The sequence below is a fragment of the Ixodes scapularis genome, unplaced genomic scaffold (genome assembly GCF_016920785.2).
Source record: "Ixodes scapularis isolate PalLabHiFi unplaced genomic scaffold, ASM1692078v2 PGA_scaffold1__304_contigs__length_218370807, whole genome shotgun sequence".
Lineage (NCBI taxonomy): Eukaryota > Metazoa > Arthropoda > Arachnida > Ixodida > Ixodidae > Ixodes > Ixodes scapularis.
The window spans coordinates 63341768-63357162 of record NW_024609846.1 but is presented as its reverse complement, the minus strand read 5'-3'; the positions used below and the strand labels follow the sequence as shown (position 1 = coordinate 63357162).

At 48.0% G+C, this 15395-nt stretch overlaps 1 protein-coding gene across 1 annotated transcript; it reads left to right on the top strand.

The window, feature by feature from the left end:
• The first annotated feature begins 4661 nt into the window (after positions 1-4661).
• On the top strand, positions 4662-5572 carry LOC121046900. The gene has a single exon (XM_040501609.2). It carries the CDS (start codon positions 4674-4676, stop codon positions 5472-5474), a length of 801 nt encoding a protein of 266 aa, XP_040357543.2. The 5' UTR covers positions 4662-4673; the 3' UTR covers positions 5475-5572.
• Positions 5573-15395: the final 9823 nt, after the last annotated feature.

Here is a 15395-nt window from a genome sequence, read left to right as displayed (position 1 = left end):
GGAGCTTGCGACCATGCCCCATTCTCTTGCTCGTTCGCAGACATGGCTGTTCGTGTCCGAACAGAGACGCGGGCTGCACAGTTCCTTCACGTTTGTTTGCAAGATGTGCAACAAAAAGGCTGTGATTGAGTCTGAGGTACTTCCTCACACAGCGGAAGCAAAGTCTCGCATGGACGTGAACACTGCCGCGGTCTCGGGAATAATTTCCGTTGGTTGCGGGGTATCGAACTTGGCAGAGCTTTTAGCTTCAATGAATGTGCCGGCGATGTCCAGGAAGACCTTTGCGAACTGCGAGAAGAAATTGACTCAGGGTGTTGAAGATGCCGCTTGGCAAGCCATGCAACAGGCCGGAGTTGAAGAAGCGAGGCGCGCGAGGGAATCTGGCGAGATCGATGCCGAAGGCTGTCCGCTTGTGACCGTCGTTGCGGACGGTGCATGGTCAAAGCGATCTTACAAGAACAAATACGACGCTTCTTCTGGCATGGTAAGTACTACATTTCTTCCTCTCAGAGGGATGCAAATTTTGATCATAGATATAATATGCATTTCTTTAGAGTGCGTTCGAAAGAAATCCGAAGCATGTTTTTCTCGCCGCGAAAATACATTATATATTGTCGAACGCTCAGTCTCTGTCGCTAGGCGGCATTTGGGCGGAGGCTGAGCATTTGACAATGCGTAGTTTATTTTTATGAGGAGATGACCGTGGTTAGAATGCCGCTTTATTGTATCTGTGTTTCTGTGAATGCAAGATTTGTTTCGGCAACTGGGGTCCGACGATTTCTCACGAAGCATTGAAAACAGTTATGCTTCTTGTGTGCCTGTTTTAGTGACCTCTGTTTTATGTAGTACATTCCGAATATACGCGGTGCCATGCAATCAGTTCGTCGAATGACGTTTCATAGACAGCTCGTTTCTTCGAAGATGCACTTTTGCATCGATAAATCCTTCCGTCGGAAATAGCCGGCGTTCGTTTCATCGATACACCTTATGACGTTTCGTCGAATTTTTCTATTATGTGCATGCATGTTCGTGCTCGCGCCTGCGTACGTAAGTGCGCGTCCGTGTCTGCGTGTGCGCGTGCACGCGCGAGATTTTTTGTGCGTGCTTGTACATGCGTGTTTGCCTGCCTACGCGTGAATTAAAAGTTAATTAAAATGCGCGCGTCGCGCTTGTCTGTGTTCACATTATTATACGTGCATGTGCGTGGGTTTTTACACGCGTGGGCGTGTGCCTTCATATGTGCGAATGCGTGCGTGTGCACGGGCTTGTCCGTGCGTACGTGAATGCGCATCCGTGCTTGCGCGTGCGTGCGCGTATATCCGCGTACCTGTGTTCGCGCATGCGTATGCGGGCCTACTTCGTGCGTGTGGGCTGGCGCGTGCGTGCTTGAGTGGGCGCGTATGTACTTGGGCTTACGTTCGCACGCATGGTCGTGCGTGTTTGCGTGCGCATAATTAAATGTGCGTGTTGCGCCTGCACGCGCGGGCGTGTACATGCCTGTGCCCATGTGTGTGTACGTGCGTGGCCTTGCGTACGCGTGCCTGCATGTGCGTGCATGTCGCTGCCTGCATGCGTGTCCATGTGCGCGCATGAAAGTGCGCGTTTTCGCGTGCTTGCGTGCCTGCGCAATATCGCACGCAGCGCAGGCGCAGCGTGTGATATTTCGCGGAGGAGAGCTACTACGCATGCTTAGAAGGCGTCCCATAGCCTAGTAAGGAGAGATGACAGCTCGTAGAAGGCGTTTATTGCAAAGTTCTATCGACCTTTCCAAAAACGCCTTATATATTATTTATTCTAATTGTTTGTAACGCTGCCTGAATGAGAAAGAATCGTGCTATAGGGTAAATATATTTTTAGTTGCACCAAACGTATTTCATTAAAATAAAAAAAAAAAAGAAGAGTAGCTTTAGGACCAGGCACGTAGCCCGGGGGGGGGGGGGGGGGGGGGGGGGCAATCTTTCATTTTGCTGAGGCCCCCTTCTCTCCCCTCCCTCCTTCTCATACAGCATTTTGTCATGGGCTCTCTCCCCCCCCCCCCCCCCCCCCCCCCCCCGAAACAAAATCCTGGCTACGTGTAGTATGCTTTTAATTTTGTCATTACCTTACCCGACTTGGGTGTCAGCATAGTAAGTTACAGGTCAAGAAGGTAGCGGCAAATACCACCTCCGCATCCAATCACGTCTCATTGTTTCCGAGACGTCGTGAGAGAGGGTTTTGCCTTCCTGTGAATATTTGCTTTATCTTTCGACTTCGACTTAGCATTGTGAAAGCCACAAGAGGTAGATTAGAAGTCCCACCCCCCGATGGGATCAAAAACGACTTTGGGGGGTTAGGTTCCCCTCCGATGGATACAAATGTCCCTTTGAGGGGTTCGGTTCCCTCTCCGAGAAATACAAAGGTCACAAGTTGGCATTAGGGTGCCTTCGTGTGCGCTTCGCATAGAGTGATGCCAACTGCCTGTTTCTCTTTCCCACACCCTCTTCCACCGCCATTTTGTTCCTCTCATTGTTTCCCCGTGCGCCAGAAAGTGGCCTTTGTGTCCATCGGTCCTCCCATCCGAGGGGCAAAATGCTAATCCTCCCTCCGTGGGTTCCACAACGCTGCTCCGAACTTGTGAGATAAGGTGCTCGTTTCCGGGAGGGTTATAAGCCCCACGGATTATCGTCGAGAACCAAAATGGCTGCTGGTTTGTCGGCGAGTGGTATTACAAAGGGTGGTATCACCCTAGCAAAGCGCACATGACGGCTCCCTAGTTGACATCACTCTGTAGCCAATATCTATTCATTGAAGCGGAACAAGGGGCGTGTCCAGTGAACTATTCTTTCAACTGCGGATGGATTTGAAACGGGCGCATCACGCTTATGGGAGGAGCTTCTCCTACCTTCTTGACTTGTAACCGACTGTCGGAACAAGGTTTTTGTGCAGTCAGGCGGCTATTTAACAAGGACTTAGAATTGTTTTAATTTATTAGCATTTTAATTAACTTTGTAATTATTGATTTTAGAGGGCATATTGCAGATATGGAATTGAAGCCCAACCTCCGTATGCTCCAACTGCACGCTGAAATAAGCTCACAAAAAATCTCTGCGGGTGCTACCGGGCAAACTATTACACCACTGCAAACCGTAACTCTATGGGAAAGGTATGACAGCGTCATCGAATAATTTGTCCGGTAGCACCTGCAGCGATTTTTTCTGTGTTAATTTCAGCATGCGGTTGGAGCATACGGAGGTTGAGCTTCAATTTCGTAACTTCAATATGCCCTCTAAAGTCAATAATTAAAAGTTAATTAAAATGTTAAGTAAATATCTCCGTTAATTAGCCGCATAATTCTACGAACAACCTTGTTCTTAGTTACCCCCAAGTCATTTCTTTTAAAGAGTCCCTAATGCCACTTTTCTTTCTTTATTTATCATGTTATACATTTGGTGCAACTAGAAAAAACACCCGGTTTTACAACTTAATAAATAAAGCATGACGATTCTAGAGACCAGGAAAGATAACTATCTTACTTAGCTAAACAGTGTTTTAACAATGCTCGAAGTGTCTTGTAGCACTGTGCGATTAGCCTACATGATCCGACCGCGCGGCAATCACTTATTACAATTATTCACCTTTCTTTTTTTTTTTTTTTGATGCAGGCAGCTATTGTTGGCCACAGTACCCAGAAAGTCCTGTTCCTTGGCGTCAGGAACAAGTTTTGCATAATGTGCGCAAGAACGAAGCCCGGAGAAACGCCGCCAGACCACAGGTGCTTCAAGAACTCGCAGGGGAGCTCAACGGGCATGGAGAAGGACATAATTGTTGAAGGTTTCCGTCAAAGCGTCGTGATGCATGGCGTCAAATACACTCGTCTCATTGCAGATGGTGATTCCAGCACATATAGGGCAATCTTGGAAGCGGCTCCATACGGAAACCAGGTGGTCCAAAAGATTGAATGCAGGAATCACATCCTCCGTAACTACAGTGGACACCTTAGAGAGGTAGCTCAGAGAAAGAGGTCGACACCAGTCCCGGCAGCATTGAGGAACCTCGTCCTGCAGAGTTCAGTTCGTCTGAGGTTTGGTGTAGCCACGGCCATCAAAGCGAGAGCAGCAGGTGAGGATCGTCCTTTGCGTGCAAAAACCGAGGACTTGGCAAGGGACATTCGAAATGGGCCAAGTCACGTGTTTGGGCAGCACGACAATTGTGCCCCATACTTTTGCAAGGGCCCAAAGCCAGGAGAAGTGAATCATGTGCCTGAACTGAAGCGATGTGGCTTGTACGATGAGGTCGCGATTGCAGCAAATCGTGTTGCCAACAATGCCAGCAGCCTGATCCTGGACGTTGACAACAACTCAGCAGAGCATGTGAACTCTCTGGTGGCGAAGTTTGTTGGCGGCAAGCGTATTAACTACTCGCAAAGGGGGTCGTACCGACTGCGTTGCCTTGGAGCCTCTGTCGCTTTCAATTCGCCAGGAGGGTATCACCGAGCAGTTCACAAATCTGTGTGCAAGAAGAGTCCCGGAAAATACACGAAGGTGTATCAGATGGCGCTGGCATCGCGTCGGGCTGCGAGAAAGAAGCGAAAGCTGTTGCAGCAGCCTCGTGCAAGACGTTGCCTGATCATGGCATCTTCCTCTAGGCGTTGTGGGCCTGACGCAGATTATGGCCCTCAGGCACAGCAACCAGACATGGAACCAGAGACGTTCCAGCACACTTGTCAGGTATTTCTGGAGTCTCTTCGTCTGTCGGATGAGGGTAGATCGGAGCTCGAACGGGCCACTCAGGGACAGGCCGCATGCCCGAGATGGAAAGAGGAGCGGAAAAAGCGACTGACTGCTTCCTCCTTCGGCAAGGTTTGTAAGATGAAGCCAACAACAAGCTGCGCAAAGACGGTGGTAGGGCTTCTCTACAAGGAATTCAGTTCACCAGCAACACAGTATGGCAACGATCAAGAGCCTCTGGCTCTAAGAAGGCTCGAGGCTGACATGGGAGTTTCTGTAGAAAAGTGTGGGCTTTTCGTTGATCGGGAGCACCCGTACCTTGGAGCAAGCCCTGATGGGCTGGTGAATGACGACGGCCTGGTTGAGGTTAAGTCTTCTTACACAGCCCGTGGCCTCACTGTGTTGGAGGGAGTCAAGCAGAAGAAGATCAAGTGTGTCACGGAAACAGATGGACGTTTCAGTCTCATCAGGACGCACAACTTCTGGTACCAAGTTCAAGGACAACTGCACATCACAGGGCGTCAGTTTTGCCTCTTCGTTATATGGACGGGAAGCGACATCTCCATCGAGAAAATCGCTCGAGACGATCAGTTCTGGGAAACTCAGATGCTCCCACAGCTCCAGAAGTTTTACCGCTACTGTCTGCTTCCAGAAATCGTTGATCCCCGACAAAGTCGAAGCATGCCCATCAGGGACCCTGACTACATCCTTGAGGCAATTAGGGAGAAAGCCCAGAAGGCACCGAAGACGAAGAAAGCGAAAAAATGAGAAAGCATTAAGCCTGCAGCAACAGCAAGCGCGTGAAAATCTTTTCCGGTGTGCTCTTACATTGTATAGTTGTTTCTTACGTTCTCACTAATACCAGCGCGCTCACCTCAAAATGCAACGCAAGTGTTTTGTCGATGTTTCATGATACTAACCAAGCTGACGTTCTGTTTGCCGTTCCTCCCGTGCTTTTCGTTCAATTTTTGCGCGGCGTAGGAACGACATGGTGTTAGATATGTGCGTTCTCTCTGTTCATTAGCTTTTTCGTGATACCGCCGATTACCTCTCCAGTTTCATTTTACTGTCCAAGTCGACGTTTTGTTTGCCGTTCCTCCCGCGCCTTCCGTTCAATTTTTGCGCGGCATGGGAACGACATGGTGTAGCATATGTGTGCTATCTCCGTCCATTAGCTTAGTTGTTTCATGATACCGCCCATTACCCCTCCACTTTCATTTTACTGTCCAAGTCGACGTTTTGTTTGCCGTTCCTCCGTGCCTTTCGTTCAATTTTTGCGCGGCATGGGAACGACATGATTTAGCATATGTGTGTTGTCTCCGTCCATTAGCTTAGTGGTTTCATGATACCGCTCATTAGCTATCCAGATTCATGTTACTGTCCAAGCTGAAGTTTTGTATGCCGTTCCTCCGTGCCTTTCGTTCAATTTTTGCGCGGCATGGGAACGACATGATTTAGCATATGTCTGTTGTCTCCGTCCATTAGCTTAGTTGTTTCATGATACCGCCCATTAGCTATCCAGATTCATGTTACTGTCCAAGCTGAAGTTTTGTATGCCGTTCCTCCGTGCCTTTCGTTCAATTTTTGCGCGGTATGGGAACGACATGGTGTTGCATATGTGTGTTCTCTTCATCCATTAGCTTCGTACTTTCATGATACCGTCCAAGCTTCCGTCTCCTTCTGGATAACTCTTGACACGGTATGGGAACGACACGGTGCTTGCATATGTGTGTTCTCTTCATCCATTAGCTTCGTACTTTCACGATACCGTCCAAGCTTCCGTCTCCTCCCGGATAACTCTTGACACGGTATGGGAACGACACAGTGCTTGCAAATGTGTGTTCTCTTCATCCATTAGCTTCGTACTTCCACGATACCGTCCAAGCTTCCGTCTCCTCCTGGATAACTCTTGGCACGGTATGGGAACGACACGGTGCTTGCATATGTGTGTTCTCTTCATCCATTAGCTTCGTACTTCCACGATACCGTCCAAGCTTCCGTCTCCTTCTGGATAACTCTTGACACGGTATGGGAACGACACAGTGCTTGCATATGTGTGTTCTCTTCATCCATTAGCTTCGTACTTCCACGATACCGTCCAAGCTTCCGTCTCCTCCTGGATAACTCTTGACACGGTATGGGAACGACACGGTGCTTGCATATGTGTGTTCTCTTCATCCATTAGCTTCGTACTTCCACGATACCGTCCAAGCTTCCGTCTCCTCCTGGATAACTCTTGACACGGTATGGGAACGACACGGTGCTTGCATATGTGTGTTCTCTTCATCCATTAGCTTCGTACTTCCACGATACCGTCCAAGCTTCCGTCTCCTCCTGGATAACTCTTGACACGGTATGGGAACGACACGGTGCTTGCATATGTGTGTTCTCTTCATCCATTAGCTTCGTACTTCCACGATACCGTCCAAGCTTCCGTCTCCTCCTGGATAACTCTTGACACGGTATGGGAACGACACGGTGCTTGCATATGTGTGTTCTCTTCATCCATTAGCTTCGTACTTCCACGATACCGTCCAAGCTTCCGTCTCCTTCTGGATAACTCTTGACACGGTATGGGAACGACACGGTGCTTGCATATGTGTGTTCTCTTCATCCATTAGCTTCGTACTTCCACGATACCGTCCAAGCTTCCGTCTCCTCCTGGATAACTCTTGACACGGTATGGGAACGACACGGTGCTTGCATATGTGTGTTCTCTTCATCCATTAGCTTCGTACTTCCACGATACCGTCCAAGCTTCCGTCTCCTCCTGGATAACTCTTGACACGGTATGGGAACGACACGGTGCTTGCATATGTGTGTTCTCTTCATCCATTAGCTTCGTACTTCCACGATACCGTCCAAGCTTCCGTCTCCTCCTGGATAACTCTTGACACGGTATGGGAACGACACGGTGCTTGCATATGTGTGTTCTCTTCATCCATTAGCTTCGTACTTCCACGATACCGTCCAAGCTTCCGTCTCCTCCTGGATAACTCTTGACACGGTATGGGAACGACACGGTGCTTGCATATGTGTGTTCTCTTCGTCCATTAGCTTCGTACTTCCACGATACCGTCCAAGCTTCCGTCTCCTCCTGGATAACTCTTGACACGGTATGGGAACGACACGGTGCTTGCATATGTGTGTTCTCTTCATCCATTAGCTTCGTACTTCCACGATACCGTCCAAGCTTCCGTCTCCTTCTGGATAACTCTTGACACGGTATGGGAACGACACAGTGCTTGCATATGTGTGTTCTCTTCATCCATTAGCTTCGTACTTCCACGATACCGTCCAAGCTTCCGTCTCCTCCTGGATAACTCTTGACACGGTATGGGAACGACACGGTGCTTGCATATGTGTGTTCTCTTCATCCATTAGCTTCGTACTTCCACGATACCGTCCAAGCTTCCGTCTCCTCCTGGATAACTCTTGACACGGTATGGGAACGACACGGTGCTTGCATATGTGTGTTCTCTTCGTCCATTAGCTTCGTACTTCCACGATACCGTCCAAGCTTCCGTCTCCTCCTGGATAACTCTTGACACGGTATGGGAACGACACGGTGCTTGCATATGTGTGTTCTCTTCATCCATTAGCTTCGTACTTCCACGATACCGTCCAAGCTTCCGTCTCCTTCTGGATAACTCTTGACACGGTATGGGAACGACACAGTGCTTGCATATGTGTGTTCTCTTCATCCATTAGCTTCGTACTTCCACGATACCGTCCAAGCTTCCGTCTCCTCCTGGATAACTCTTGACACGGTATGGGAACGACACGGTGCTTGCATATGTGTGTTCTCTTCATCCATTAGCTTCGTACTTCCACGATACCGTCCAAGCTTCCGTCTCCTCCTGGATAACTCTTGACACGGTATGGGAACGACACAGTGCTTGCATATGTGTGTTCTCTTCATCCATTAGCTTCGTACTTCCACGATACCGTCCAAGCTTCCGTCTCCTCCTGGATAACTCTTGACACGGTATGGGAACGACACAGTGCTTGCATATGTGTGTTCTCTTCATCCATTAGCTTCGTACTTCCACGATACCGTCCAAGCTTCCGTCTCCTCCTGGATAACTCTTGACACGGTATGGGAACGACACGGTGCTTGCATATGTGTGTTCTCTTCATCCATTAGCTTCGTACTTCCACGATACCGTCCAAGCTTCCGTCTCCTTCTGGATAACTCTTGACACGGTATGGGAACGACACAGTGCTTGCATATGTGTGTTCTCTTCATCCATTAGCTTCGTACTTCCACGATACCGTCCAAGCTTCCGTCTCCTCCTGGATAACTCTTGACACGGTATGGGAACGACACGGTGCTTGCATATGTGTGTTCTCTTCATCCATTAGCTTCGTACTTCCACGATACCGTCCAAGCTTCCGTCTCCTCCTGGATAACTCTTGACACGGTATGGGAACGACACAGTGCTTGCATATGTGTGTTCTCTTCATCCATTAGCTTCGTACTTCCACGATACCGTCCAAGCTTCCGTCTCCTCCTGGATAACTCTTGACACGGTATGGGAACGACACAGTGCTTGCATATGTGTGTTCTCTTCATCCATTAGCTTCGTACTTCCACGATACCGTCCAAGCTTCCGTCTCCTCCTGGATAACTCTTGACACGGTATGGGAACGACACGGTGCTTGCATATGTGTGTTCTCTTCATCCATTAGCTTCGTACTTCCACGATACCGTCCAAGCTTCCGTCTCCTCCTGGATAACTCTTGACACGGTATGGGAACGACACGGTGCTTGCATATGTGTGTTCTCTTCATCCATTAGCTTCGTACTTCCACGATACCGTCCAAGCTTCCGTCTCCTCCTGGATAACTCTTGACACGGTATGGGAACGACACAGTGCTTGCATATGTGTGTTCTCTTCATCCATTAGCTTCGTACTTCCACGATACCGTCCAAGCTTCCGTCTCCTCCTGGATAACTCTTGACACGGTATGGGAACGACACAGTGCTTGCATATGTGTGTTCTCTTCATCCATTAGCTTCGTACTTCCACGATACCGTCCAAGCTTCCGTCTCCTCCTGGATAACTCTTGACACGGTATGGGAACGACACGGTGCTTGCATATGTGTGTTCTCTTCATCCATTAGCTTCGTACTTCCACGATACCGTCCAAGCTTCCGTCTCCTCCTGGATAACTCTTGACACGGTATGGGAACGACACGGTGCTTGCATATATGTGTTCTCTTCATCCATTAGCTTCGTAGTTTCACGATACCGTCCAAGCTTCCGTCTCCTTCTGGATAACTCTTGACACGGTATGGGAACGACACAGTGCTTGCATATGTGTGTTCTCTTCATCCATTAGCTTCGTACTTCCACGATACCGTCCAAGCTTCCGTCTCCTCCTGGATAACTCTTGACACGGTATGGGAACGACACAGTGCTTGCATATGTGTGTTCTCTTCATCCATTAGCTTCGTACTTCCACGATACCGTCCAAGCTTCCGTCTCCTTCTGGATAACTCTTGACACGGTATGGGAACGACACAGTGCTTGCATATGTGTGTTCTCTTCATCCATTAGCTTCGTACTTCCACGATACCGTCCAAGCTTCCGTCTCCTCCTGGATAACTCTTGACACGGTATGGGAACGACACAGTGCTTGCATATGTGTGTTCTCTTCATCCATTAGCTTCGTACTTCCACGATACCGTCCAAGCTTCCGTCTCCTCCTGGATAACTCTTGACACGGTATGGGAACGACACGGTGCTTGCATATGTGTGTTCTCTTCATCCATTAGCTTCGTACTTCCACGATACCGTCCAAGCTTCCGTCTCCTTCTGGATAACTCTTGACACGGTATGGGAACGACACAGTGCTTGCATATGTGTGTTCTCTTCATCCATTAGCTTCGTACTTCCACGATACCGTCCAAGCTTCCGTCTCCTCCTGGATAACTCTTGACACGGTATGGGAACGACACGGTGCTTGCATATGTGTGTTCTCTTCATCCATTAGCTTCGTACTTCCACGATACCGTCCAAGCTTCCGTCTCCTTCTGGATAACTCTTGACACGGTATGGGAACGACACAGTGCTTGCATATGTGTGTTCTCTTCATCCATTAGCTTCGTACTTCCACGATACCGTCCAAGCTTCCGTCTCCTCCTGGATAACTCTTGACACGGTATGGGAACGACACAGTGCTTGCATATGTGTGTTCTCTTCATCCATTAGCTTCGTACTTCCACGATACCGTCCAAGCTTCCGTCTCCTCCTGGATAACTCTTGACACGGTATGGGAACGACACAGTGCTTGCATATGTGTGTTCTCTTCATCCATTAGCTTCGTACTTCCACGATACCGTCCAAGCTTCCGTCTCCTCCTGGATAACTCTTGACACGGTATGGGAACGACACGGTGCTTGCATATGTGTGTTCTCTTCATCCATTAGCTTCGTACTTCCACGATACCGTCCAAGCTTCCGTCTCCTCCTGGATAACTCTTGACACGGTATGGGAACGACACGGTGCTTGCATATGTGTGTTCTCTTCATCCATTAGCTTCGTACTTCCACGATACCGTCCAAGCTTCCGTCTCCTTCTGGATAACTCTTGACACGGTATGGGAACGACACAGTGCTTGCATATGTGTGTTCTCTTCATCCATTAGCTTCGTACTTCCACGATACCGTCCAAGCTTCCGTCTCCTCCTGGATAACTCTTGACACGGTATGGGAACGACACGGTGCTTGCATATGTGTGTTCTCTTCATCCATTAGCTTCCTACTTCCACGATACCGTCCAAGCTTCCGTCTCCTTCTGGATAACTCTTGACACGGTATGGGAACGACACAGTGCTTGCATATGTGTGTTCTCTTCATCCATTAGCTTCGTACTTCCACGATACCGTCCAAGCTTCCGTCTCCTCCTGGATAACTCTTGACACGGTATGGGAACGACACAGTGCTTGCATATGTGTGTTCTCTTCATCCATTAGCTTCGTACTTCCACGATACCGTCCAAGCTTCCGTCTCCTCCTGGATAACTCTTGACACGGTATGGGAACGACACGGTGCTTGCATATGTGTGTTCTCTTCATCCATTAGCTTCGTACTTCCACGATACCGTCCAAGCTTCCGTCTCCTCCTGGATAACTCTTGACACGGTATGGGAACGACACGGTGCTTGCATATGTGTGTTCTCTTCATCCATTAGCTTCGTACTTCCACGATACCGTCCAAGCTTCCGTCTCCTCCTGGATAACTCTTGACACGGTATGGGAACGACACGGTGCTTGCATATGTGTGTTCTCTTCATCCATTAGCTTCGTACTTCCACGATACCGTCCAAGCTTCCGTCTCCTTCTGGATAACTCTTGACACGGTATGGGAACGACACGGTGCTTGCATATGTGTGTTCTCTTCATCCATTAGCTTCGTACTTCCACGATACCGTCCAAGCTTCCGTCTCCTCCTGGATAACTCTTGACACGGTATGGGAACGACACGGTGCTTGCATATGTGTGTTCTCTTCATCCATTAGCTTCGTACTTCCACGATACCGTCCAAGCTTCCGTCTCCTCCTGGATAACTCTTGACACGGTGTGGGAACGACACAGTGCTTGCATATGTGTGTTCTCTTCATCCATTAGCTTCGTACTTCCACGATACCGTCCAAGCTTCCGTCTCCTTCTGGATAACTCTTGACACGGTATGGGAACGACACGGTGCTTGCATATGTGTGTTCTCTTCATCCATTAGCTTCGTACTTCCACGATACCGTCCAAGCTTCCGTCTCCTCCTGGATAACTCTTGACACGGTATGGGAACGACACGGTGCTTGCATATGTGTGTTCTCTTCATCCATTAGCTTCGTAGTTTCACGATACCGTCCAAGCTTCCGTCTCCTCCTGGATAACTCTTGACACGGTATGGGAACGACACAGTGCTTGCATATGTGTGTTCTCTTCATCCATTAGCTTCGTACTTCCACGATACCGTCCAAGCTTCCGTCTCCTCCTGGATAACTCTTGACACGGTATGGGAACGACACGGTGCTTGCATATGTGTGTTCTCTTCATCCATTAGCTTCGTACTTCCACGATACCGTCCAAGCTTCCGTCTCCTCCTGGATAACTCTTGACACGGTGTGGGAACGACACGGTGCTTGCATATGTGTGTTCTCTTCATCCATTAGCTTCGTACTTCCACGATACCGTCCAAGCTTCCGTCTCCTTCTGGATAACTCTTGACACGGTATGGCAACGACACGGTGCTTGAATATGTGTGTTCTCTTCATCCATTAGCTTCGTACTTCCACGATACCGTCCAAGCTTCCGTCTCCTCCTGGATAACTCTTGACACGGTATGGGAACGACACGGTGCTTGCATATGTGTGTTCTCTTCATCCATTAGCTTCGTAGTTTCACGATACCGTCCAAGCTTCCGTCTCCTCCTGGATAACTCTTGACACGGTATGGGAACGACACGGTGCTTGCATATGTGTGCTCTCTTCATCCATTAGCTTCGTAGTTTCACGATACCGTCCAAGCTTCCATTGCCCCTCCAGGATAATTCGTTACAACGACAGTTCGCTTTTATAAGTGTGTTATCTGCGTTATTAGCTGTGAAAGTGTACGACAGCGGCATATCTGTAATCTTTTTATCATTGAATCAGTTGCCCAAATTCATGAGCCCACCTGAGTGTGAAAATATATCTCGGCTTTTGGTAGCGTTTTTATGCTCCTTACATTTTATTCAATTGTATGAACTTCAACCGTCCCCACTGCCAATTGGTACCAGATGCACGCATACTGTGCCGTTATCAACATTAGCGTGTAAGTATTTTATTGTATGTTTTACATTATATTGTGGCATGTATTTGGTTACATATTTTTCTTTACATATTTGTATCCAGTCTCCGAAAACTAGTTACCTCCACCACATTAAAGTCAAAGTTAAGTTTTTGTTTCAAACATTCAATTCTAGCTTTTATGTGGACACGTCTAATGTGTTTTTCTTTCAGGTTTAAACTACGGCGGTTCCAATGACAGACGTGCGTACCTTTTATTTGTAATATTTACGTTGGATGTGCTTAATTACATTCGAAATTGGAAGTATATTGTGTAGCTTTCTTTGCTATCCTGCCATCTGAACTAATTTTAAATACCGTATTTGCACGAATATGAAGAGCTTTTATTTCGGAACTGTTTTCCCGGTGTTTGTCGCACCTTTACCACACTGCTAGGAATACGGGAACATGCAGACGACCCCGTGCATGCTGAACTACGAGTCCCGTTCGCAGATATGCGAACGGGACTCGTAGTTTGGATGTGTGACAGGTAAACCTCCAATTATAATTCAACTCCATTTTCACGAATTTCAGCGTAAAAATGTTTTCCCATGCAGCGACTAAAACTCGGGAGGGGGACTTCCAAATTTGAAAGCACTGAGCTCTGACGCCCGGCGAGCCTCTGACGGACGATGTTATAAGAGTTGCGGCAAAGCCTTCGAAACAGCACTCCACCGTCCGCCAGTGGGGAACGTCGGGTCCTGCTCAGTGTCAGTCACTGAAAGGGGGAGGTAGCATATTTGCCGATCACCTTTCACGAGTAGAAATAGCAAGCGAGACAAGGTTATCGTTAGATTGATAACATTATTTGCCATGTTTGATAAATAAAAGCTCATCCATGTTAGGTTCTTGCAGATACGGTATGGTAATTTGCAGGATTTTTTTACTTGAAAACCTTCGGCATCATTTTCACGTTGGAATGACACAGGAACTGCCCCTGGCGAGAACAAGATAAGTGTTTAAATCACCGATATTTGTGGGATCTGTCCAGAGCAGTTCCATTTGCCAGTAAATTTTACTTCGTAATTGCTTTAAAAATCTATTTTCATTACTACCACGTGACGAGGACTGATAACGCGAACCTCATTTGTCTCGTGTTGTCAGACCCAAGTTGGGGTGAATTCGTCAGCGAAAATCAGACAGTCAACCAAGCCAGAATTGTGATGTCATGATGGAAGAGGAAGAGGTAACTTGGTTTTGTTTTATTTGTATGTACCACCGTGATGTAGAACTATTGATGGCACTCTTGCTATTAGCCCCGAGAAGTTACCCTCTGGCAGCCTACCTGATCTGACGTCACAGCACAGTTTTGTCTTGCATACTCACTAGGGGTGTCGCGAACTTTCGCCGAACCGGAGGTTCGACTGGTTCGACGAACCTTCGCACTTTTCACAAAATTCAAGAAAGTTCGACTTCATAGACAGCGTTGCCAGACTTACATACAAACATGGGCCATTTTGAAAACTTATTAGAGTAAATATGTCACCATTTACCTATGTAATTTGTTCGTAATGTGATAAACAACATATCCAATTAGTCCTTTTCTTATCACACCTAGAACATAGGAATTTTATTGTCTTTCAAAATATTCGTGCTAAACACTCTCAGTGAGTGAAAAGCATTCCGATAAAATAAGGAATAAGAATTACTTCTCGTGACAATTTTTCGAACCTCTGTCACTGGGGAACGTCATCCCATGGTAATCCTCGGAATGTCCACGGATAACCACTTCGCTAAAGTACATTTCAGCGACGACTCGACGGCGCGCACGAACGGGGAGCGTAGAGCGAAAGTATACACGCGGGCACAATACGCGTAGCCGACGCCGTCAACGCTAGTTCACACATTAGGTAAT

Bases quoted from the DNA above. Each gene is read 5' to 3' on its own strand.
- LOC121046900 (XM_040501609.2), top strand. From the start codon at position 4,674: ATGGAACCAGAGACGTTCCAGCACACTTGTCAGGTATTTCTGGAGTCT.